We start from the raw sequence: 25,791 nt of genomic DNA, 5'->3' as shown, positions 1-25,791 counted from the left end.
TATTGATTTGTCATGATGGCTCCTGCAGTGAGCAGCTGCCCGTCACACAGTCCTGCTTTCATAAGGTGTTCTGAACTTGAGCAGAGTCGCCGTAAAACTCGGAATATATTGACCGATTTTCAGAAATGTGCCTCATCAGCCCGAACAGCAGAGGCGGTGTTTATAAAACTCACCTTTACGCCTAGTGCACCCCTCTTTTTTCCCCCCCTCCCTTTCTTTCTCCCTCTCCTTCTCCCTCTCTCTCTCACCAAATTGGATTTTCTTGGGAAATCTATCTTGACGTTAATTTTTTGGTTCAAAATAAATAAAAAAAAAAAAAAATGCAATAAAGCAAGTGGGAAGGACAGCTCTGAGATTGCGAACCGGGATGATTAGCAAATGTCATTACAGTTTTCTGCCCATTCCTCTGTCAGGGGAAAAGATAAATAAGTTGGTAAATGCTGAAATTGTGGAAAGGGGAGATGGAGGAAAAAAATGGCCGAAAAGCAGAAGTGCGGCGTCAGCGAACGCAGAGACGAAGCAGAGGCGGTCCAGGCGTCCCGTGGCGATTAGGAACAAAAGCCCCCCCCCCCCCACTACCGTCTTTTGAGTACCTCCGTCAGGCTTTTTTTAATTTCATCCCTTCGTAAGTCATCCGCGTTTGTCAGGGGGCCCCGGCGCGCTCTGTTTAATTCAGGCTTTAATCTGGGCCAGGCGAGAATTTACGTGCCGTGACACACTCAGCAAAAACGCCCTCGCTTTTCAAAACGCTGCTTTCGTATCTGAGCCGCTGCACCACGGTTTTGTTCACTCCAGTTCCCAATCAATTTGAGTCACTTGGAAAGTGCAAATTAATATCTTATCTCTCCCCATCTGTCTGTTTACTTTAATGTCTGTGGTCGGTCAGGCCTTTGTCAGGCGTAACAGGATAGCCATCTCCCTGAGAGGCCGAGATCTGCTATGTTTCTGGTGATAACAGTGTACACAGCCACAGAGAAGCCTCCACCACTGATGCACTCCCACTGAAGTGAATAGACCTTACAATGATGAAAGTGCTTTTACAGAGATTATAAATTCCAGACATATGCATCTGTTTTTTAATGAAATTGCAAAAGGTAATGCAGAAAAACACAAGATAATACCCCGCCAAATTAGCGTCTCAGCACAGTATCATTGCTTGAGATTAAATGTAATAAGAGAGGATTCGCCCGGTTAGTATTTTCAAACATTTATATCTAAAGGTATAAGATTTGAATGTAAAATGCTCTGTCTCTATCCAGATGGTGGGTATTTAATGAGTTTGGATCCTGTGTAGAATATCATCTGAAAGACTGTACGAGTGCATTCATTTCCATTGAGTGAATGTTGTTTCCCCAGCAACAAGCTAAATTTCAGTTTGCGAGCAACTGCAGAATACATAATTCAGTGCCTCCACAGATGACAGAGAAATCAACGGTAATGGATGACAATGGGTGGCTTAGCTAATGATGGATTAACATTTATGACTGATGGCTCTCATTTTGTTATGCCAAAACGTCTAACCTTTTAAGGAGGTCCTCCAACTGCCCTGTTGATTGTGGAGCATTTTCTGTAGCTCTCTGTTCCCAGGGCAACTGTTATTATTTTAATACGTTTCAGGCTTGAGCTAAATACGTCAGTTTAATAAATATCTTAATTAACTATCGCAGGCTTTACACACTCCTAATCATTAATTATCGGACACGGTGGTATTTTACTTCATTGCTTAAAGGAAATTAGACGTATACCCTAAAGGGAGAGCTTACTGGTCACAGGCTAATGCCAGTTTCGCACATGGCCACTGTGCCTGTCAGTAACCCGGCAAGGCAGACCTTGTATGGATTGCAGAGAGGGCCGGATTCTGATACTCACAGTGAATCGCATCATTTACAGTGAATTGCTACCCCTCATACCCCCTTCTAGATTGTGCACCAGCATTGGCTTTTGAATCCTTTAATGTTCAGGGGTCTAAGGGTTCAAAGAATCATCCTAGGGTACTTGGCATTACATGATATTGTCATTCAGCAGGTGCTCTTACCTAGAGCAACTTACATACGTTACAATTTGATCCATTTATACAGTTGGATATTTACTGAGGCAATTGTGGGTTAATTACCATGCCCAGGGGTACAGAAGCAGTGCCGTAGTGGGGAATCGAACCAGCAACCTTTTGATTATGAGCCCCGCTAGTGCTACACCACTCTGCTTGAAGTTATAGTGTTGGCACAAGCCTATAGTGTGTGTTATGAGGTATACCATGCGGATGCCCCTGAACTGCACTGAGATTGAACCAGGCTCTGGTCCATGCGCGGCTCCTGGGTTCAGAGATTGTTCAGCACAGCATTTATCTCCGTCGCTAGGCAAAATCCCCTCATTGTGCAGCAGCTATTGTCCTCTGGAAGGGATCTCGGCCTTATCGGGCTCGCCGGGGAACGGCTCAGCGGCTTCAAGCTCCCGGCAGGGGCCCCCCAACCGCGTTTCGACCCGGCCGCTCCGTCGCCATGTCCTGTTTCACAGAGTCCGTCAAACCGATATCGCCCAGAAGGACGCATGCCCAAATGAAGCGAACGCATACTTGGCAAAAAATCCAGCCACTTCCTGCCTCCAGAGAGAGGGTGGAAATCACCCATCTTTGTATTCCTCACTCTCATCCTCTGTGACTCTGAAGAGACACCTTTTTTTCTGCCATTAAACCCGCCACAATGTGTACTGTGAGATGGATATCTTCCATGTGGGTGAGGCAGGAGTTAAAGGTTACCCTTAATAAGAGCTCCAATTCATTTACAAAGATGCTGCTCACATACCACAAGGGAAGTGCCTATAATGGTCATGGCTGAACTTAATGCAGACAGTTGAGTCAAACGAGTTAGTCACAGAAATTCCCAAAATGATGTCTGGTGTGCAAGCATACCCTGGATCTTACAGTCCATTACAATGGAAACTCTATTAGTCAGTTGGTACGCTTCATTCACAATAGATGCAACTTCACAAGGTGAATTTTAGTGGATTTTAAATTGGACCGGTTGGCAGCTGTGTGTCGTGAATTGTTCCACTGGTGCCTCCTCCCTGTTCCCTTGACACACAGGTGGACATTGTCTGAGATTAAAAGCTGAAAATTGAATAGATCACATTTGTATTTTTTTTTCCAATAGCATCTGTCCTTGACTTTTTTTCCCTTGTGACAATAGCATCAGAGGCGCATGTGAAGAAATGGAAACTTACTGAATTTCCCAGAGCAACCTGAGAATGTCAGCAGTATGTGCTTGTAGCTGCTCGCAGATCACCTGTATTTAATAGGCATCAGATAGAAGCCTTAGCCAGCTGGCTAGGCAGCTCCCTGACTTCAGTAAGAGATGGAAAGGCTGCTGATGACTGACTGACTGTTTATCGATTTCTGAAAGCTGCACTCCCGACATCTCTGTATTTCTCTGCCTCCTTGTCTACAGGGGCATTACTTCGCTTCTTCACAGTTTACAGTGTCTGTATTTGTGTATGCATTTTTGGCCTCTGATGTAAGACTGAAGGATAGATTTAGTAGGACAGTAGTTGCACCCCATGAGTCTGTGTGTGTATGTTTACTTTGTTTATATTTGTGTGTGTGTGTGTGGGTTAATGTGGTGAGTATGTGTTTATAGTGTGTGTCTGTATGTGTTTATATTGTATGAGAGTATGTGTTTATAGTGTGTGTGTTTGTGTACCTGCAGGGTGGTGCAGCAGCTCCAGCAGCAGAACGAGGCCCCAGGCTCCAGCCGTGATGAGGAGCAGCCTGGTCCCTCCCGCAGGAAACGGCAGCCCAGCATGTCAGAGACCATGCCCCTCTACACACTGTGCAAGGAGGACCTGGAGAGCATGGACAAGGAGGTGAGGACCGCAAAACGCACACACATGGGCACACACTCACATACACACACACACTCACCCACTCACCCACTCACCCACTCACCCACACACACACACACACACACACACACACACACACACACACACACACACACACACACACACACACACAATGGGAAAACAGAACACTTACACACACAGACACACTATAAATGTACACATGTAATAAACACACACACACACACACACACACACACACACACATGCACGCACAGCATACAGAGAGGGGAAAAAACAAATATGCAGTGGTTCACCTTTGAAGTCCAGTCATAAACCTGCAAAGTGGTTGACGGCATTTCTCCTTTTTGAATTTGCATATTCTCATTGTGGGGCAGAGTTCAGCGGTGTTGACAGCCAGCGTAACGCTAAAGAATGGCATCCAAATGTGGAGAAAATAATTATGAAAGTGATTGTTGAGTTCTTCAATGCTCGCGTTTTATCTGAGAAGATTAAAGTCTTCGATTGTAGCCTTCTCTCCATTCCACTGCTACTGCTGCCTCTTTCCCAGCAGGTGCGATTGCTCCATGTCCCCCAGGCTGCATGCTCAGAACAGATAATGGGCCGTAATGGAGTCTGAGCACCATTAATGGCGTAGAGTAGGATGTGGTTGGCAGGACCTTGGGCACTCTCCAGGATCTCTGTGGCCCTCTCTAACCTCGGATAAAACATCTTTTTTTTTCTTTTCATTCTTTTTTTTTTATCTGCTGTTATCTGCTATGTGACCAGCATGAGAATGAACTACTTCATTCATGTAAATGGAGTGTTTATTACTGTTGTTATTACCGTTATGTCACCATGTCTGAGCTCTCAATTGGACACTAAGGACACAGCGATAAGTAGTTTATTGAATAAATCAATGAATATGAAGTGACACATGAATACACATTATGCCTGTTAAAACTGCGGTAGATTATAAGAGAAATTTAATAAAGTTCGTTTTAAGTAACTGACCAAAAGTGTCTGCAGGAAATTAAATGGGGTATCAGAGGGTAAAGAAAGGAGGTTATTAGAAAGATCCATGACCAGTATCATTTTTAAACCTAAAACAAATGGCAGAGGAAAAAAGTGCACTGACAGAACATGAGACAAGCGGAGGCAGAAGTTAAAAGTTATAAAAGAAAATGCTGTTCACTGGTATACAGACTGCTCAGTCCTGATACAGTTACTACAGCACAGTTCATTTCACCAGTGGTGCTTTATAGTAGAGGGAGAAGATGTAGCAACAGGTAGAGGTTGATGGAAGAGAGAGCCTAGCAACGGCTGATCTCCGGGCAAGAGAGGAAGTGTACGGCGAGGCAGCAGAATGGTTAACACAGTACTAAGCAAGAATATGGTAAGATATGCAACATGAAGCAAGGCCAGCAATCCCCATCATAATCAGTTATACTTTAAGCAAACACAGCAAATTTAACTTTAACCAACTGTACCCCATTGACAGCCCTCTCACCCAAGTATAATTTCAATAACCCACCATTTGAGAGAACCGGTCCTTTTTCTAGGAATAAGAACTTTTTGTTGTTGTTGTTGTTGCTGCTGTTGTTGTTGTTGTAGCAGCATATCACGCTTGAACCCTTCAGTCTTTAATGAAACAGCTGCAACACATTTTGCCACATCTGTATTGCAACAGTAAAACTGTAAATCCAGATTACCTTTGTGTATACCGATAGGAGCGTATACTATTCCTTGACTTAAATTACTTGAGGAAAATTATAACATATTAAGCAGGCCACTTCCCAAAAAGACTAATTTCACGATCCATATCTTCCACCTGGTATAATGTTTTAAAACGTACTGCTCAACATACATGTGACTTGTATTGACTTGTATTGACTGACAGTAGCATGTCTGCACTGTGACTGGATGAGAGTTGATGTTCTGTGTTGTCATTGTGATGTAAATCTCAGGCAGCATTGTTGATCTTGCCACCATTAATGTGCTGTCAATACCCTTGATGACTAAACTGATTAATTCGGTTATCAAAGATCGGGGTCTGTCGTGAATGATTTTGCCGTGCGTCTGATGCCCTTAAAAGTGCAGGTTGTGTATTTCTTTAGACTACTGAAGAGGCAGCTCACTTTTTCCTTCAGCACTTGTGCACTTAACGAGTGCCTTTGTCTGTCATGATTAAATAATTGCTGTTTTTCTCTCTCACTTTCCTTGGACCATTTTTGCTGCTGATATTTAAAGTGCAAGCAACATTGTTGCTCCTTGATATATCCCTGTTGTGTGCCAAGAGCATTTTTTACCCAATTAAGGCACAGATTCATAACCTGACTCTTCTAATTAACCATATTCTAAAAGACTAACGGTTCTCCACAAATGTCTGCCCAGTGCAACGCTGTGCTGTTTCAGAACTTGGGGGTGAATCCATGTGGTGTGATCTGCGGTAAACAAAATTAACTTTCACACAAGCAAAAAGGTTGCATGAATCAGTAGTGGAACCAAAACTTTGCAGAATTTCCTTACGAGCTTTTAAGCACTGAGGACATAAAAGGCTGGAACAGACTGTTTGCACCGTTTTGAAAGGAGTTTAATAGCACAGTGCATCAGACTGTGGTCATATTAGTCTTATTTGTAGGAACTTAGCTGACTCTTCAGTGAGCAACTGAAGAGAACTGAGAAAGCTAGCCACAGCAGTCCAGCTTTCATTGACTGTTGCTTTTATTACAGTATCTTTACAACACATTACTCAAGTAAACATCTTACTTATGGTTGCTTTTACAAGTTTTGCCACTTTCTTTCAACAATGACAAAATGTGCATAGTAGTGTGTCTGTTTTAGTTTGTTTATTTGAATAGTTATTTCATTTGAAATACTGGTGCTTTACTCAAACTTGTCTGTGTATCTGTGCTCTACAGTACAGTGGCTTTGGAAAGTATTCAGACTCCTTCACTTCACACTTTGTTGCAACATTGTTGCTTCTTGGGTAAGTCTCTACAAGAGGCACACCTGGATTTGGGCAGTTTCTCCCATTCTTCCTGGCAGATCCTCTCAAGCTCAGTGAGATTGGATGGGGAGTGAAGTGTGAAGTGCCATCTTCAGATCTCACCACAGATGTTCTATGGGGTTCATGTCTGGACTTTGGATGGACCACTCCAGGACGTTCAGAGATGCCGAAGCCACTCCAACATCTTGGCTGTATGCTTCAGGTCGTTGTCGTGCTGAAAGATGAACCTTCGCCCAGGTCTGTTGTTCGTGTGTGCTGTGGAGAAGGATTTCCTCAAGCAACTCTATATTTGGCTCCCTTCATCCTTCCCTCAATTCTGACCAGTCTCCCTGTCCCTGCTGCTGAGAAGCACCTCTACAGCATGCTGCTGCCACTGCCATGCTTCTCAGTAACAGTGGTATTAGCCGGGTGATGAGCAGTACCTGCTTTTAGCCGTGTGTAGCGCAACCCCAACCCAACCCAAAGAGTTCAGTTTTTGTCTCTTCAGACCAGACAATCTTTTCTCATGCCCTCAGAGTCCTTGAAGTGCTGTTTGGCAAACTCCAGGTGGGCTGTAATATGCCTTTTAGTCGGCCTAGCCACTCTACCATAAAGGCCTGATTGATGAAATGCTTCTGAGATGGTTGTCCTTCCAGCAGGTTCCTCTGCAGAGCTCTTTTAGAGTGGCCATTGGGTTCTTGGTCACCTCCCTGACCAAGGCCCCTTTTGCCCGGTTACTGAGTTTAGCTGGACAGCCAGCTCTCAGAATCCTGGTGCTTCCAAACTTCTTCCATTTCACAATGATGGAGCCCACTCTGCTCCTGGGAACATTCAAAGATTTAGAAGTAGTTCTATGCCCTTGCCAAGATCTGTCTCAACACAGTTTGATTGCAGCGGTCTATGGAGAGTTCCTTGGACTTCATGGCTTGGTTTTTGGTCTGACATGCATTCTGAATTGTGAGACCTTATATACACAGGTGTGTGCCTTTCTAAATCATGTCCAATCAATTCAGTTTGTCACAGGTGCACTCCGGTCAAGTTCTAGAGACATCTCAAGGATAATCAAAGCAAACAGGATCCACCCAAGCTTAATGGAGTGTCATAGTTAGACTGTGAGTAGTCACACATTTAGGAACGGTTTATCGTTGGGATGCAGTAGACTATGGCTTTTTCATGATGATGATTATGTTGTTTTTTTTTAATGGTGCTGCATTTTAATTAATTCATGTGGGAGCCAAAGTTTGAATCCTACCACATCTGCTTGATTATAAAGCTTTATCACAAAGCTTTTCAGACAGAAGACTAATTAAAAATCCTGAATGATTCCTTAATGCCTTTATAAAGTTCTCCCTGGTGTTAAGCCCTGCTTGTTAATCATTCAAAGAGACACAGGCGTTCCTGTCGCTATGTACAAATCCATGTTAAAATTGTCTGGGAGGAGGAAAAAATCATCTTGATTAATATGATCTTTTGGAAAGTCAAACTCAAAGCAAATATGGATGAAGCTGTACACTAAATGTATTTGGTGACAGATATGCCTTGTTTAAAGTAAAACGTGGAAACCTTTGAGTATATGGGCATTTTGGACATCCAGCAATAACTAGCCAGCAGGCTGGCTAATATCTTCAGTCCCTGTATATGTGAAAAGAGGTTTAGTAAGCGAGGTTTTTTATTCACTCACTGAATAAAAAACCTTACTCACTCTCACCCTTACACAGTCAAGAGAAACCAGTGTGGTCATTACCCCCCCCCCCCCATGTCATTTTTATTGCTATAGAATATGACTTCTGGTTCTTTTATTGTACTTATTTATGTCTTCTACTACTTGCTGTCAGTCCTGTCCATCTTGGTTGACCTTGAGTTTTAATATAGGTCACAGCATGTATTTTTTTTTTTTTTTAAACCATTAGCATTTGTCACGCCTGGAAGGATTGAGACTTCTTCATCTAAAATCAGATTGCACGGAGATTAGTTTTGCCTGTTTATTGAATTTACTTATTTAATTAAAAGCAGCCACAGGCTACAGTTGAGCAGCTCATGTGAAAGCGGCATTGGACTCTGCTGTGTGGAGTTTTTATTTTGATTTGTGTCTTTTTTTTTAAGCGTGAATAGAAGGATGTGACTCATTCGTTCCTTAAATCGCCGACCCAGAATCTTCTCTGAGGCGTCGTTTATTTCGCATTAATTTTCCTCTCAAATTTGTTTACCTTTCAGCTATCAGAATAATGTTGTGTAACGGTTAGAGCAGTGGACCCTGAGTCATATCTGCATGCCTTCCATAGCCACGGGTGATTTTTGTAATATTTAAAAATGAAAAATCTTATAGGCAGAGGTATCTTGCACGCTTTGCCTGGGATCACCACATGACTTTTCACCTTGTGCACGATGCTGCAGTTTGGGGATACGTCTGACTGGACGCTTGGCGATATTGACCGTCTCGGTGTAGCAATCAATTTGGCAGCCTGACAGACGAACCCCAAAGACCCACCCTGAAAATTCCACAGGCTGCGAGATTCCTTTGTGGAAACTGTGTCAGAGGGCCACTGTCGTTAATGAATCCATTTTGGAGATGTGTTGGGAGTTTATACTTCTAAAATCCTAAATTTTGGTATAGGACATCTACAGTGAAAAAGTATGAACTATGAAGTGTTCACTATTCATCACTGCACAGACATCAACCCCTTTGCTTTTCATATTCACTGTAATGTTACATGGCTGGGTTCATTTCCCAGTCACATGAAGCCCTCTGTGCAAAGTGAGCCGAACATCAGCCAGACCCCTGCTTTATCATGTCTTTTCGCCTCGTTTCCCCACATCATTACATTTACATTTATTCATTTAGCAGACGCTTTTATCCAAAGCGACTTACATAGGTTACAGTTCTTTACAATGTTATCCATTTATACAGCTGGGTATTTACTGAGGCAATTGTGGGTTAAGTAGCTTGCCCAAGGGTACAGCAGCAGTGTCCCAGCGGGGATCGAACCGGCAACCTTTCGGTTACGAGTCCTGCTCCTTAACCACTATGTTACACTATGTTATCATTAGCCATAGCCTGAGTTCAGACATGTCATTTCCCTCAGCCCAAACCTTTCAACATGGCAGCAGGGTTTGTGATATCCCTCTACACTATTTTTACAGGATTCTAATGGCTTGTGACAGAATTAATTATATTCCTCTTATTTAAGTCAGTAGCATCTTTATTGATGCCGCTATGGCACTGTAAAACCACAATGGCCTGCATATGTAGTTCGGGCCAGAAGCATGAAGTGTGGCGGAGGGAGGCTGGTGGTGTTATTTGAATGGTGAGAGCTAAGCACATTGTGAACTTTTTTTATTATTATTTTGGAATCACGTTTACACTGATACAGTTTATTCCGTTAAAGAGTACTGACCCCATTCTTTAAGAACAGGCCGTCTTTTGTGCAAGCCGTTCCCCCGAGTTACCTGCGTCCGCCTCTGCAGTTCTGGGCCGCTATGCAGCGGCACTAACATAGTTTATCATTATAATTCTCTCACATCTTCGTCTCCCAGGTACAGCTCAATTTGTCCTCCATTACATTGTCAGGCTGCATGTCAAAGCATTCCCTGCTCGTACCAATTAAAGTCATAATGACTACAAGAGAAAGCAAGGGATATATAATAGCACTTGCATTATTAATCAGAGACTTGTAAGGATCCGAGCAGTTTACACGGGGAGCAATCCAGTGGTCCGTATCGTGAAAGGGACAGGATGTCTTTTTTTTTGTGTCTGGAGATGAGATTAGGGTCACTTCCAGCCACGTAAGCACCCCATCACAGGAAAAAGGCAAAATAGCCTTTTTTAATGGCGTCTGCCACGTTATCTGAGCCGCTCATAACTTTTTATTGGGCAATTTCGCTTGCGAACATTAGGAGGTTACGTTGAAGTCTGATGCCAATGTTCCCGTTTGTGGCAGCTGTTCCAGTCTGCCGTGTGGCTGGAAATCCAGCAGCTCTTTTTGCCCAGTGTATTTTGCAGAACTGTTCTGTCACTTCCTGGCTTCTATTGATTGATTGACCCATTGATTTGCTCTTTTGTTTTATTTTGACCACCCCCCTCCCCTGTTGACAATCAATCTTACAGACAATAATAATGGAAAATGTCTCTGGGTTTTTGCCATTATGACTAACTGAAACTTCACAACTGAAAAGTCACAATGGAGCTAACTAAAGCCACACTTTATATTGGATATAGGCTATAAATTAAAGCCAACCAGTTAGGAGCTGTGCTGCATCTTTTTTTTAGTTCATCATATCAATGTATGCCCACATAGCCACAGGTTGAGAAATGGGTCCCTTAAAGCCCAAATGATTTGTCTTTGGTGAATTCAGTCAGAAGGAGACCATTGTTCACAAAATGGGTTTTATTGTACCACATACAGACAAAAAGCATATTATTTATGGTTCATTATTTGCTCATGTGTCAAACTGCCTTATTTTGAGCATATAAAATAAATATAAGTCAATATGAGCATCAGTTGAGGCAAAAATAAGGAAATGGTTTTGATTTAGAGGCCTAATAGGAGGGAGAAGCTGTTCTTCAAACAGCGGAGCGCTGCGGTCCGGCAGGCTTCTCGGTGGCACAGGTGGTGAGAGACGGGCGAATTTATTCATATGTCAGAGGGGAGGACATGTCAGTTGTGGGCGGGAGTCCCAGTAGTCTGTGAGGAGGGATTAGACCGTTACTCTAGTAAATTAGTTTAGCTACAAGGGAGGTTCCGATAAAATCGAGCCGACAGGCTCACGGTGATGGAAATTCCTAATAGCAACTGTTCATTTCACTGCCACTAGAAAGCGCCCGGCTTATGGGATCTGTGAAGCGCATTCGTATTCAGATGTCCCTTTTTATCATCAGCGTCATATTAGACTTCCCCCTCTTTCTCAGGAGGCGGAGCTCTTGCTTTATTGTGATTGGCCAGTAGCTAAGCGGAGAGAAAGGGAGCTAACGTGTCGGGCGTGTGGAACGCCACCGCCGTCCTCCCGTCCTGACAGCCTCCCCGGACCCTCAGAGATTAACGGCAGCCCCGAGCCACCGTCAGTGCCGCCTGCGAGATTTACGCCTCCGAAATGGGGGAGCGGACAACTCCTGAGCCATAAATGCATCACCCGTCGGGCGCGAGCAGCCGTGGGCCTGCGTCTGCCCTCGCCGAAAGGCAGACGCCAAGCGAGACTCTGAATCAAATCGCGCCGTCCTCTCAAGGGTACCTTTCAAGGGCTTTCTCCTCTGATGAGAGTAGGATGTCGTGTCAAACATGGTTGTGGTTACAAAAAAACTCAAAGTGCCCTGATAAGTACGTGACGCCTCATCAGGAATTCATTTTTCCCCCACTGCTTCAGATTCAATTGTATGCTACCAAACTTGCTTATCGTTGGGCCTACTAACTGGCTTTGTTATAGCCTTATAACTTTGTTTTTCCCTCCACCACATACTTGATAGAGGGGACTGTGCTTCACCAAATACTTATGGCGTAGAAACTTTAAAAACTTTTTTTTTTTTTTTATTTTCGAGTCTTTGGCACCTTTACTCAGCTGAGTGACAGTAATTAAGCTCCTGATTTAAAAATAGCGCTTCAAAACAAGCACTCAATTTAAGAACTCCGGTCTGGGAAGTGCTCAGTTTAAGCATATGCACAATACCGTGATTGGCATAAGTGGGAAGTTAGTTTTGGCTAAATTAAAATCCCTCCCTGAGCCGTCTCCTCTTCTGCTGTGCGCCCAGGTCAGCAGCGTGTCCCGCGGGAGTTGGCGTTCAAAGAGGAAAATGAGATTAAGTGCAGAAGGGAACTCGCTGGTGTAAATTCAAAGAGGGGCGGGGGAGGTTACCCTCTCATCTCAGCCCAGGGGTACATGGGCAGTTCAGCCAGCTCTTGTTAAGTGATTACCCAATAAGCTGTTCCTCTAATTAAGTATTTTGTCAAAGTCTTACCAGGACCGGTGTTCTTATCTTTTAGATCCGGAGTGAGATATCTCCTCATCTGTCAGATACACCGCTATCCAGACATCATAAATGTTTAATAATTCATGTAATCAAGAAGTAGAAGCTCAGATGGGTACACCAGCGGGGAAAGAAAGCCTTCCCTCTTCGTGAAACACTGATTTGTTATAAAAATAGACACACCGATGAGTGAGTGAACTACAGGGTGAGAAGTGCTGTCTACGAAAGACCACCTGTATTTGTTGTGTAAATGTGACATTTTTGGGCATGAATAAAATATCAAAGCGTGTTGGAGTTCAAAAGTCAAACAGGGCCTTCCAAATTCAGTCTTCAAGGTCAAACTCGGCCTGTGTGATTTATCCCGACTCTCACCAGTGGTGCAGCGCAGAGCAGGAAAAGGGTGTTTTGAAATGACTAATGACACCGTCGCATGCCGGACCTCACCGCTGAATACTTAGTGTCCCTTGTGTCTTGTTTTTGGCTTCTGATTTCAATTTGTACCCTGGAGGAGAGCATTTTGGTCGCCTCCCATTTGGGTTTTCTCTTTTTCTCCCAGCTTTTCCTTCTTTCCAGCACAGTTTATCCTCTGTTAGTGAAAGATTTCCTCCCGCAGAACCTTTTCTCCAACTCTTTCGCTCTGCACTGACCACGACTTGGTTATTTTCTCCTCAATGGCGCGGCGTTAATTGGCAGCGATTCCCAAAAGGTCTGTGTGCTACAGGTGCTTGGACGCCACGCGGCAGCCAGGCCAAGTTCCTGGAAGGTGTTCTATTTACAGACCTTTCTGTTGAATAAATTCCCGTCATTAAAGAAAAAAATACCATGCAAATGTGACAAAGGGGAAGAGAAGCGTGGGGGGGGGGGTTGGGGGGGTGCTCACATCCAGGACAACGGCGAGTCCCCTGCAGATAAAGCCCGGCTGAAATGTCACTGCATTCTCCTCCCTGGCAGAAGGCCCGTCTTTGACATTGTAAAACTTGAAACAGTATTTCTTAATTGGCTGGGCTCAGCGTTTATCGCCGTCAGGTAGACAGGCTTGTATTTAAATGTCACAGCCAGCTACATTCATAAACATGTCAATTTACCAGGGCTCTGGCTGTAATATTCAGAGCAGCCTTAACATTTTGAGGGTACACCAACCCCGGCTGCTTTGTTTGAATGCCATTGCCTTTATTAGCTGAGCGATGATTAAGCCTAAGCATTTGCCGACGCGGCGCTGGTGTCCCTTGACCTCTGCCGTTATCTTCACAAAGTGTCTTTATTAGCCTGTCAGGTTGAGCAGACATTGTTTTACGGCTCAGTCCTGAACACAGATAGCGTTCCCACAGGTAGCAAATCTGATTGGATGCTCGGTCCATGTGAGGTGGGGCTGTAACGATCCTGTTCTAACAGGCAGCTGCACGGCGCCACAGTAGTTGCAGAAACTGAAGTCAGCCTGAATTTAACCAGTGCCTAACCTATTGAGTCACAATGAATGTGAGAATGACAGATGCTCCTCTGAGATGTTCTCCTTCCTCTCCCCCTACGATCATGATTTTTCCCTGTGTTCGCCAGATGATTTTTTTTTTTTTACCCCCTAGGTGGTTTATGGTTGATAAGGCTGTCGTGGGCTCTTACTGTGTCTGCACACACTGCATGAGAAGGCCCATGAAATGAGCAGAGCCACGCCCCCCCTGCTCCAGCTGGGCTTCCGTCCTGCCCGGCTTTCGCCACAGGGCGCCTTCCTCATTTCCTTGACTGAATTCATGCGACTAATTACCGCTTGTGGGAGACCCACCCACGCCCTTGCGCAAGGCATTATGGGGGACTGCTCTACTCCCCCTGCCCCCCCCCCCCCCCCCCCCCCCCCATCCGAATGAACGCCGAGCAGCAGCCCTGTCATTATCACGCCCCTCCTCGGGCGTTCTGCGAGCAGCCCTGCCCTCCCTTTAATTATAGCGGTGGGAGACGGGCGTCAAAATAATTCCACAGTCCCTCTCTCGCTTCGCACATTTCACTTTCATTTTCTTCCTCCCTTCCCCCCCAAAAAACTCTGTGTGGTGAATAAATCATAAAGGAGTAAGCTGAGGGGCACAAATGTGCTGTGCTCACAGTAAGCCTGCCGTGCGCTGAGACCGATCAGCATTAAATACACTCTTCCAGAGATTCGTATTAGAAAGGGCTGACACCGCATACATTTCGCTCGGGTAACAGATGCATCTGGCTTTCTTCCTCTCCCATGGTGCATATCGCTGATATTTTTCCACCACACACCTCTAAATGTATAAATGTTTTGACGTGACAGTTTACTTGGAAAGGGATGCCTGACGGAATGTTGCTTTTTTTAATTAATGTTTTCACATGTCCATTCATTTATTGATTTGGGTTTTGTTTGGCCCGTATTTGTGTGTGTTGCTAAATCTCGTGGAAGTGTTTGGTTTAATTCACCCAGACAACCAAGGAAGGAACTTTTGGAGACCTGGTGATTAAGTTCTTGGTGTGTCCAACCAAGCATTTTCCCTGGGTTTTCTTTTCAGACCACAATCCTGAGTGAATTTTTCATTTTACATTGATGCATGTCTAGGTAACTAGCTTTGGCCTTTCAGAGGGGAACCTGGCTGTTGACTGTTTGCACTGCGGTTCAGCAGGCAACTGACATCCTTATGAAGCATTCTCAAGTACAATTACAGAAATAGGGCTAACAGCTTAGATTATTGTTACATTATGTTACTGCTATTAAGCGGATGCTCTTATCCAGACTTACACTTTACATTACATTACATTACATCTATTTATACAGCTCAATATTTACTTAGGCAATTAACTTAGGCTTTACTTTGGTTAAGTACCCACAATTGCCTAAGGGTACAACAGCTGTGCCCCAGCATGGAATTGAACCAGCAACCTTTCATTTATTAACCCCGCTACTGCTAAACCATACCGCTGTCCACTGATGTCTGTGTGTGATATAATATGTGAGAGATGCAGCAAGTATGCTGTGTCTGCACACCAGTAAAATGGCCTGGCCTGTAAAAAGAATGGAGATGTCACAGTTCTTGGTCAAGCCTTGCAGTTTGCAGTGTCAGTCCAACAGAAACGGTTCCAGATTCTGAAGGAAATTATGACTGAGGTATGTTGAGGTATGCAGTGTGCACATGTACATAGGCGCACTGCAGGGCCTAATCTCGTTTAAGAAAATTATGAAACCGTTTAAGCCATTTCAACTGCAGCTTTAGCGGTTTTATTTATAGGGTAGATTATCAGGTGAAGCTTTGAGTGGCAGGTGTTTTCTCTCGCTCAGATCAGGTTTTTCACACTCTTTTCTCGAGAAATTATGTAATTATTTATGATGTTAAGTTAGCCATGTAGGTGGTGTGAAGATACACCTCACAACTGGTCTGAGGACAAATCAGTGCACATTTGATAGGACAGGAGTATACTGTAATGTTAACTGTAACGTGTTTGCTGGTCTTGCGCACTGAAGGTGTGTGAAAACAGCAGGCACTTAACGTGACTTTATGCATTTCATGTGCAGCTGTAATGTACCATACAATGGCATGTCATCTCCCTGTATACACTGCAAGGTAACTGCATATTATATAGATGCATGTGCTTGATGTACATAGCAATTAAATGTACACAATTAGAAACACCAGTTTGCCTAGTTGCGGGTTGCTGCCTTCATAAAATAAAGGATAAAAGCCAATCAACCAGAAAAGTGCATTTGTTTTTACTCAGCAAGGTGCGGTGTTTCCTTGGTATTAGTGTAGTATTTGTAATTGTAGTAATAGCAACGGAAGAAATGGAGGAGTAGTAGTCATTATATTTTACGGTAATGACACCAATAATAATGATGAGAGTGTTAGTCATTAGCATAATCAATTTCGCTTTGCACGCTGGAAATAGCTCTGACTGCGGGGGGTAAAGGCCGGATACCGGGAGTTCTCATTAAGATTGGAACCGTGGGAGGTCACCGGTTGCAGTGGTCAGAATTACCGCACGCCGAGAGCGATTGATCAGAATGACCGTACACGAAATGGGCGGATCCCACAGGAGCAAGCCCCCCCGACCCCCGAATTGACCGGAGCCCGACAACGGGAGCGTGAAGCCGGGTAAAGGATTGCCTCCTTTATCAGACTGGATGGCACATAGCATTACAGGCCTAATTTGCTTAACAAACACACTTACCCGGGCCGTGCGCGCGCGGCTTACTGTTTACACGCGTCTCAATTACGCAGGAAGTTCTTAAAAAGAGAAATCGCTGTGATTAGTGGTCCCCGGAGCACAGCTGCGCGAAAACAAAGTGCTATTATCTGCGCCGGCTTGTCAAATTATGCATGTGAAGGCAGAGGCAAATCCCTACCAGCTCCTACCACTTATCCCATGTCTGACACCACATTGAGAGGAGCTAATTAGATGGATTTGGGAGGGTTTTTGGGGATCGCGCAGGAAGAGTGTTCGGGTAGCTTAGCTCAGTTGTGCGTTTCGTTTATTGCGCGATCCGTTCATTGCGCCGCTCGGTTCTCCGCTCTCTCTGCTCCGCCTCCCACAACCGAGCCAACTGTAGTGATTAACCCCCCCTTCCACTCTGCAAAAACGCTGCAGTCTAACTGCGCCCTAAAGTTTAGAATGAATTGGCTGTTGTGTCTGGCTAAAAAAAAAGAAAAGAAGAAGCAGAAATCCCCGGCACAGAAGCCTTTATCTGTGAGATTAGAGAGGTATTGTGCCTTATCTCTGTGTTGGGCAGGCAGCGGAGGAATGGCACCGGCTCCCCTGCGCGGTCCGCAGAGAGTGGGAGGTAATGAGACGGGACTCTGTTTGTGCCCCGCCATCTCCCTCGCAGTGGGCTGAACTCATTGATGTGCTGGTGCTGATTACAGGAGCCGAGACGCTGCCCGACAACCCCACCGCCCCCAACACACGTACACACACACACTCACGAACACACAGCCACCAGTAATAGACCAGAAGAAGACATCCGTGTCGGTGTGCTCAGCACGGCATAAAACTTGGCACCTTGATTGCTTTCCAGCCTGGGAGCTTTATGTATGAAAGAAGAGGGTCCAGGGAGGCTGGGCGTAATCCCCTTCCCTTGCAAACCGCAAAGGGAGCTGTTTAGCGCCTCTAGTTGCGTTTACAGCAAACACCTGGTTCGTATTCAGGGGATCTCGACATGTGGACACAGGATGTCTCCCTCAAAGCATAATCCCCTTCCCTTGCAAAAGGAGGGCTGTAAAGAGAAACCAGAGCACTAAAGGTTTGCACTCACGGGGCCTCTGTAGGTGGGAACAGTGTGCCTCCCTCAAGGCGTAGCTAGGGACCGAGCCTCCCCCTTCCTCCCGGCATTGGCAGACAGGGCACGGCTGTCAGGTAAATGGGCACAGCCGTTGCCGGCAATGCCAGGGTCTTCTCTCAGCCGGTACGGCAAATGGGCACCGCTGGCTGGCTGCAGCTGGCTGACATAATCACAGACAGGCAGAAGCATTCCCTCCCCCCCCCCCCCCCCCCCATTTTAACCGCCAAGAATCATAGGCAAGGCTTTGTAACGGGTAGATTATGAGGATCAGTGGCTGGTTTACGACGGATTGTCCAATGTGGACTTTAAGATTGCCTGCCACGTTGTTTGCATGACTACTTTAGGCTCTGTGAGCTGGCCAGGCTTTCAGGGCCCGATAAGGCTGTGAAATGTTTCGGTTTAACAAGAGGGAAAATAAAACCGAAACGCTTTCACCGTATGGTTCGTGGTTGAGCGTTCCAAGTTCTTTGTCTTTCCTGTTGTTGTGGCTATTCAGCACCTGCTGCTTCAAGGCAGCCATCAGCAAAATTTTTTTTTTTTATTATTTGGGAGATTTTTTTTTTTATTTTGGTTTTAATAGTAAATGAACAAAAGGTTTTACTGCTCCTTAGTCTACATTGCATGCTGCATTGTATTTTTACAGGCCTACTAACAATAGCGGCTGTTTGACATGGGATCTAATTTAGAGAGAGAGTTTAATTTGGAAAATGACTCCAGCTGCATGCATAGGAAATTAGTTAAGGAAGTAGTTATTGAGGCGTCTGAATGCTGTTAAATATTAAATATGAATAAGCCTACATGTACAGTGTACTGTGTGAGAAGATGTTTATATGCAGTCTGAAGGCACTACAGGGCACCCTGATGGAGTTGGTTTGTTTTTCACTAATGATAACCGGGTAAAAACTGAAAAGCAGCATTTTGAGATGTCATGGGGCTTCATATTCACCTGATTGATGAGCTTTCAATCCACCACTATCCATGTATAATGAGCAGATCTCCATTTTTGTCTGTAAGTGAAAATCCAATGGTACAGAAAGTCTGAAAGTTTCAGGGATGCGATCGCATGATGTTGAATTATGAATTCGGTGTGTTCTGTGGCTGCAAATGCTGCCTTTTTACACCCTGACCTTCCGCCGAAACGGGCGTCACTCCGCATTACGGCGCCGCTGTGTTCGAAAATGCCAAACTGTTAGAAAGCCTCATCTCCAGCGCTGGCTCAGTGGCCCTGCGCCCGCAGCTCTGAGGAAGGGAGGCCTGGGTTCGCAGAGGTGTCCCGCTGAATCACGCGCCCCATTTCCCCACGGAGAGGTCAGCGTTTGAGGAGATGTCGGATCGTATCGCTCGCTCCGTCACCCGAAAGGACATCCTAGCGATCCCCTCACCCTTGGCCCACCCCTGGATGTGTCCACACCTGGGGCTCCAGATTGCCCTGAAGCCCTAAAAACTCACTCAGACAGGAATACAGGCCCAAAAATGCCACAGATGTTACGGGCTGCAACGGACCTTGTCTGAAATGTCCTTTCACATGAGCACCATGTGAAGCACATTGCATTTTAGTTTGATGATTTTGCCCTTTGGTGATAGCTGAGGGGGGAAAAAAAGTCATGTTTTTTTTCTTATGTTTGGCTGAATCTTTTAGCCTGTTGTTTCAGCCTATGCATGCAGGGTTCTTTCACAATGACGCTGGTGGCACCTTTTTAAATGTATATTGGTGGTAAAACATTGAATGAAGACATAAATGAGCTTGTAGCTGCATCTGTTCCCTTAGACTTATCATCTCTGCCAGCCCAACTTATGTCTGAATTAAACCGAATACTTCCAGGTATAGCATTGTCATCTGCTGTTGTATAACCTTTTGGCTGCTGTCACAGATGCTAAAATGTGCGGAGGGAAAAAAACATCCGTGCCGCTTGTTCCTGATGGCATCAATGCAGAGAATACCATGCTGTTAACCATACATTAAATCAAACGTTTCCAGGGACAAATGTAGTTATGGAAGGAAGAATACCAACCAGCATCTTAAGTAGACGTAGCTGCCTTGGTGTCATCTCAGGCATGGCTGGCCAAGGCTAATGAAGTCAGTCTTCCCCAGAGCCATCCTCCAGACCAAGGACCTCAGAGCTGCGGAGCCTCATTTGAGGGTACCTGTCACAGAGAGCAGTGGTGGAAAGAGGGAGGACAGTGATGCAAGGTCAACGGCCGTCAACAATTACCGCCGCCCGCGGAGCGAACGGGCATCAGGACGACCTGCCGTTTAATTGCGACGCATTATCCTGTTGAAAGCTGTTTTCACCAAGTTCGTGGCATCGCAAAAGCAGTCGGCTGGTTGTTTGTCAGCTTCAGTATGAATGACAAACACACACACATGCACAGATTTTTATAGAAGGAAATCCTTTTCCCAGTGAAATTAGATGGGTAGTCTTCATCTTTGCCATGGGCTTGGAAAATTATGCATGAGTTAGGGGGCAGATGCAGTGAACTCTGACCGCAATTACAGTACAGTGCAAAAAAAACACACAGAAGCAATCAATCAGTGAAACCCCTCACTGTTGCGTGAGCACTACAGGGTTCAGACAGTGACCGACCCTGAGCGTGTGGTCATCGGTTTGACCGTGGTTCATTTTTCCAGTTGAGCAAGTTCTCTTCAAAGTAGCAGGAAGAACTTCTACTCAACGTTTTTTTTTTTTAGGTTTTATTTTTTCCCCAACTTATCTGCTCCCTTTTGGTTTTCTCAAGTAGATGAAATTTTATACTGTACTATTGGCTAAACTTATGTAACTGTCCTTGCCTTGCCTGCTTTCAGAGCAGAAATGCAAGAGACATAAAAAAGACCTATATTTCATGGCCTAGTCAGGTTTTTTTAATGAAATTACCTGCGTCCACAGGGTAGAATTTAATTTTTTAATTTTTTACTCTTACCTTTGGTGCCTCTTGGGAGGAAGGCTCATAGCCTACGGCAGAGGGTTGATTGTGCAGCTTTGAAGATGTAATAATGAATTTTGTGCGCTCCCCTGGGTAATTGTTAGTATAAAAATAGGCAGGCTTTGCCTGTGTTATCAGGGAGCTCATGGCCTTTGATCTGGTGCGCGGCGGAGTAAATAGAGCACCACAGTGTTTGGTAACTAATCGCTGGCCTTGTTTGCCTCCGAGTCTCCAGGTAGTTGCAGTACACTGTGGGTGTAATTTCACTGCTTTTCAACTAGCTTTCATTGCACTTGGATCACTGGGTTTTTTTAACCTTTGTTCCAGATGTAATGCTTTGGTGTTGGGTTTCACTGTTCACATACAACATCCCTGTTGCTGTTTACATTGCTATTGGTATGTAATTGCCCTCTTACTATTTCAAAAATATGCCTGTATAATTAAGGCCATTCTTCTGCCAATTCTGCAGTTTGTAATATATTTATACTATATTACTATAGTATGTTATATTATATAACCCTATGAATATTTTCCACACAAACCATTCAGATGTTGGCATGTATAGTTCGTATTCTTGCTCACAGTTTAACATTCATAATTAGTATTGTGATATTTTAACATTCATATTAGTATGGGGCAGTAACATGTACCAGATAAAGGGAAAAAAAAACATATAATCGTGTAAACCAGCTGACCTTGTAAGGCCTTATTTTTCCCTTCCATCTTTCTTTCACTCCTTAAGTCCTCAGATCTCCGTCTGATCTCTCATGAATCCCTAATACACTCCATTATTACCTTGGGCTTTTCCATATTTAGTCACTTGGCCGGTGGTGTGACAAGGGTTTTAAATCTACTCTGCCTGCGATATTGGAGTGTAAATTCCAGCTAAAACCTCCCCACGGCTTAGGGTTAGAGTACAGCCACAGACCTCAGCAATAACCTTGTGCAAACAGTGGGAGGCCAAGTGAAGCAAACTCAATTGTCTGGCCCCTCAATGGAGTTGGATGGAGCTTTTCCTTTCTCCATTAAGTTTTGTCCTGATTTAGCCACCTTCAATCTACACCACCGCCCCACTGGCGCTTACTTTATTAGATGTTGCTTGATATAAATCTATAAAAGTGACCTATAAGAGTTGTGCATGTTTTTGGCTGTGATTGGAAGCAGCAGCAGCCCCAGTGTCCTTCACTCGCTGACTCGATGACTGACTGACAGACTGAAGAAGCATTAGCAGTAACAGCATTTTACCACTAGAGACACAAGACCTGGCTTGGCTTCGCAAAACCGAGATGCCACTAAGAAGTTTGCTAGTGTTGCAAAGAGCTAGATTTTTAAAATGTGTTTATTTTAGTTTTTGTCTTAATCAAGCGAGTGGATCCAAAAGGCAACCTTAATTCAACGTAGCTGGCATTCTGAACAGCATTCTTAACTTGGGTCAGCCAGTAATAACAATTTGAGACAGAGCAATCTGGTACAAACAGCAGTCTTAACTGGAGTTGGCTGGTATAAACTGCATTCTTATCACTCAGAAGACACAAAGCATGCTGAGTAGTAAATTTGTGGTTGGGGATTAAATACTGAAGAGGCAGTACTGTATATCACACTCCCCTGTGACATAAACCACCACCCCCACCCCCCCCCCCACCTCCCAAACTTTGAACATTCATCATCACCATGATAGCATCGGCAGGTCCTGGAGCTCAGAGTAAAGACTCAGCTGTTTTCTCAGTGTATCTGTAACAATAAGCTCTCATCCGCAGTACATGCCAACATTTGATTGCATTCGAGACGTACGTCAGGAGAGAGCCGGAGGTTCCTCGCTCCCCGTAATCTAAAACGCAGTGTCTAGTCATATGGAAATGTCCTCCGTGAAGAGAAAAATCCAGAAAATTTGAATTGCCAACTGTAACTTCTTGCCATACTTGCCAATTATTTTCTTTGCCTTTTTTAAGGAAAAAAATCATCATTTATTGGTGATGTGAAGTGTTTTGTTCATTTGTATTCCAACTTATCTGTTCCTTCAGCTAAGTTTTCCCTTTTCTCATGCAACTGTGGAAAATAAACAGTGTGTCCATATTTACAGCTGTATACCTTCATTGGCTTCGACAATATAATTGCATATTCAATATTCAGCCCAGAAGAGGGTCGTTTGAGTCTAATATGACTTTTGCTTCCCGTCCCTCTCCTCAGATTTTTCTGTGACCAATTGGCACGGCAGGCTCTCTCATAAGCACTGGCACCAAGCATGTCAGCCCGCCCCCTTTTTCTTCCCTTTTTAACTGACCGTTGCCACTGCCTGCGCTTCGCAGAGGTGATGCCTTGAACTGCGACAGCTTTCTAAGCTCCGAGGAGAAAATGAAAAGGAGGTTCGCAGCGGGACAGGGTTCCTGCCGAGTCCGGGATCCTCAAGTTACAGAGTGCGATTTATCAGGGGCAGCGGAGAGAGCAGATTGTATCGCTGCGAATAAAATCGCGCCGGCTTGCGGAGCGCTTGCAGGGACAAACACGAGGGATAGTGAGGGCCTGAAAAATACTGCCCTTGCAAGGAGTGCAGGTGTCTGCGGCCGGTGCTCTGCTCAGTGACCGGCCGCAGACACCTGCACTCCTTGCAAGGGCAGTTGTGGATACCCAGAGAGGATAGGCCCCACCCACACTGTGATCTACGTCAGCTGAACACAAAGCTGCACTGCATCCTGACAGAAGAGCACTTCCTTGCCCTGCAGGAAATGAGTACATTGCCCATTCACCAGTGGAGGCATAGAGTTGAGCAGTTGTGTTTGCCCAGTGTGTGGCCAGTGACAAAAGAGCTCGCCTCAAAAAATCTTGAAAGTTCCTCCTACTTAGTTGGGTTTCTCACTCCTCTTGCTACTGCTCTCTTTTCTCTCTCTTTCACTCTTACTTTGCTCTCTCACACACACGTGCACACATACAAGTATAGATTAGATGTGTAGTCGTGTACATATGTAGTCGGCACTGGCCGAGGCAATATAGATGTGAATATCGTGCCAATAAAGCAATCTGAATTGAACCGTGTGGATAGAAAGAGAGAAGTGGCATGTGTGAGGGAAGCGGAGCGCTGATCGTAATGCAGGGCTGCCGCTGCTCCTGTCTCCCCTGCCTGGCTATTGTGAGCGCCCCAGAACTGCTGTAACATGTGAATGAACACATTTAGCCCCTCGGTGTGATGAATATAGCTGTGATAATGGAGGCAGCCCACAGAGACAGGAGGCTACGTTGCCATGAATTACCGAGGCGCTCCCCCCGCCAGCTCCAGACAAATTACACGGGGAGATTGCGGCACGCTCGGCACATATTAAAAATGAACTTTCCGCCATTGACAGTTTCCCCTGCTTTATTGACAGCGCCAGACATTCATCAGAGCGTCGGCATATTAATAAGATGCTTATATTTATAAGAGTCAGACCACACGGACGCTTGGAAGCACTGCTTTCAGTAAAATGCTGAATCAAAGCTTATATGATAAATGGTACACCTTCACACTGTACAGCCAAGTACAGTGTGAAGGTATCTTTAAATATTTTTTAATAAAAGAAAAAAATACTCGGCTGTGGAGTTTATGAGAAATGGTTTTCTGTAATGTCAGGGATTTGCAAATAAAAGTGGAGTGTGATAAATCAGTAACATCGGCCAGCACAGTTGTAGTGTAGTACTAGAGTGTGCGTCCGCCAGCTCCGCTTGCAGGCTCGCTCCCAGTAACATAGCAACTGATAAGTCACAGAGCCAGAAACCAGTGGTGGAGCCACTTGGAAACCAAGACTTTTTCTAATTTTATGGTATGGCACACCGGTGGAAAATGGATGTAAGCTTCCTCTCTGCAACAGTGCATCTTGGCAGCCCCTTTCACAGCACTCCAATGCTCAGCAAACCTCAAAGGACAGTCAAACTTGGGTTAAGGCTGCCATTCTGTGTCTTCTGGCCCCATTTTTGCCAGTGTTAAGATTTTCCACCACACCTTAAGAGTGTTGCTCACAGTGTGATTCCCAGAGGAACAGGCAAGTCAATATGAGCTCGATCCTAGTGGCGAATCAGCACATTAAGATCACAAAGTACAGGCAGCGCGGCATACGCCACACTAGAGAAAAGGCACATCGCAGCACCACTGCTGAGATATGGCCCAGTAAGCTTAACTGAGGCTCAGTGAAGCATTATGGGTAACGTGTTTAGGCACCACAAACAATCGTGTTAATAATTAAGCCACACTTTTAGTGCAGCGCCTCGCCACGCTTAAAATGCAGCAATTTAAGCTTCTCACTGGCTTCCTTCAATATGCATGGCTGCGCGTAGCATTCGAATAGCTCAGCTGCTTGCCTGCACTGCTCTCAAAAGCACAGTTTGCCAGGCCTGGTCTGCTATTATGGTGAGGAAAATGGACCCCAAGCACATGTTCTTGTTCCCTTTCAGGCTGTTGCTGCTGGCTTTTCAGTGTCACCGCTGCAGACACCGTGTTAAATCCACTCTTCTCAGCACCTCCACAGTCGTAAGGGGTTAGGGTGGAGGGGAGAAGGAGGCTTCTCCAGGCCCGCTCTGCCCACCTTCTCTGGAAAAGTCTTCCAAAAGAGAAGTTTAGAAGTTATCATTTTCAATCAAATGCATAACCCCAGGGAAAGTGTATGACTCGACACACTAAGCACTTTGAGTGGGCCTTGGAAAGGCTATCCAGTTTGTTTATACTTTGCATTTATTACCAGCTAATATCCCCTAATACTTATGATGTTGCATGAGAGGAAATGATTTCTTGCTGTTCCTGTAAGACAATGAGAATGCTTCAGAGAAAAACTCTGTATGCACTTTAAGCTT

General features: G+C 44.9%; 1 protein-coding gene across 2 annotated transcripts in view; it reads left to right on the top strand.

The window, feature by feature from the left end:
* The window catches only part of ctdp1 (CTD (carboxy-terminal domain, RNA polymerase II, polypeptide A) phosphatase, subunit 1), a 94,766-nt gene that overhangs the window by 27,498 nt on the left and 41,477 nt on the right, over window positions 1-25,791 (top strand). For both annotated transcript variants that reach the window (XM_036555018.1, XM_036555017.1), the window contains exon 11: window positions 3,702-3,858. In XM_036555018.1, the coding sequence (XP_036410911.1) occupies window positions 3,702-3,858 (157 nt within the window). The remainder of the gene's footprint in view (window positions 1-3,701; window positions 3,859-25,791) is intronic.

This window comes from Megalops cyprinoides, chromosome 21 (genome assembly GCF_013368585.1).
Source record: "Megalops cyprinoides isolate fMegCyp1 chromosome 21, fMegCyp1.pri, whole genome shotgun sequence".
NCBI classification, from domain to species: domain Eukaryota; kingdom Metazoa; phylum Chordata; class Actinopteri; order Elopiformes; family Megalopidae; genus Megalops; species Megalops cyprinoides.
The sequence above is the reverse complement of the archived record's forward strand: the minus strand, read 5'-3'. Positions and strand labels throughout refer to the sequence as shown.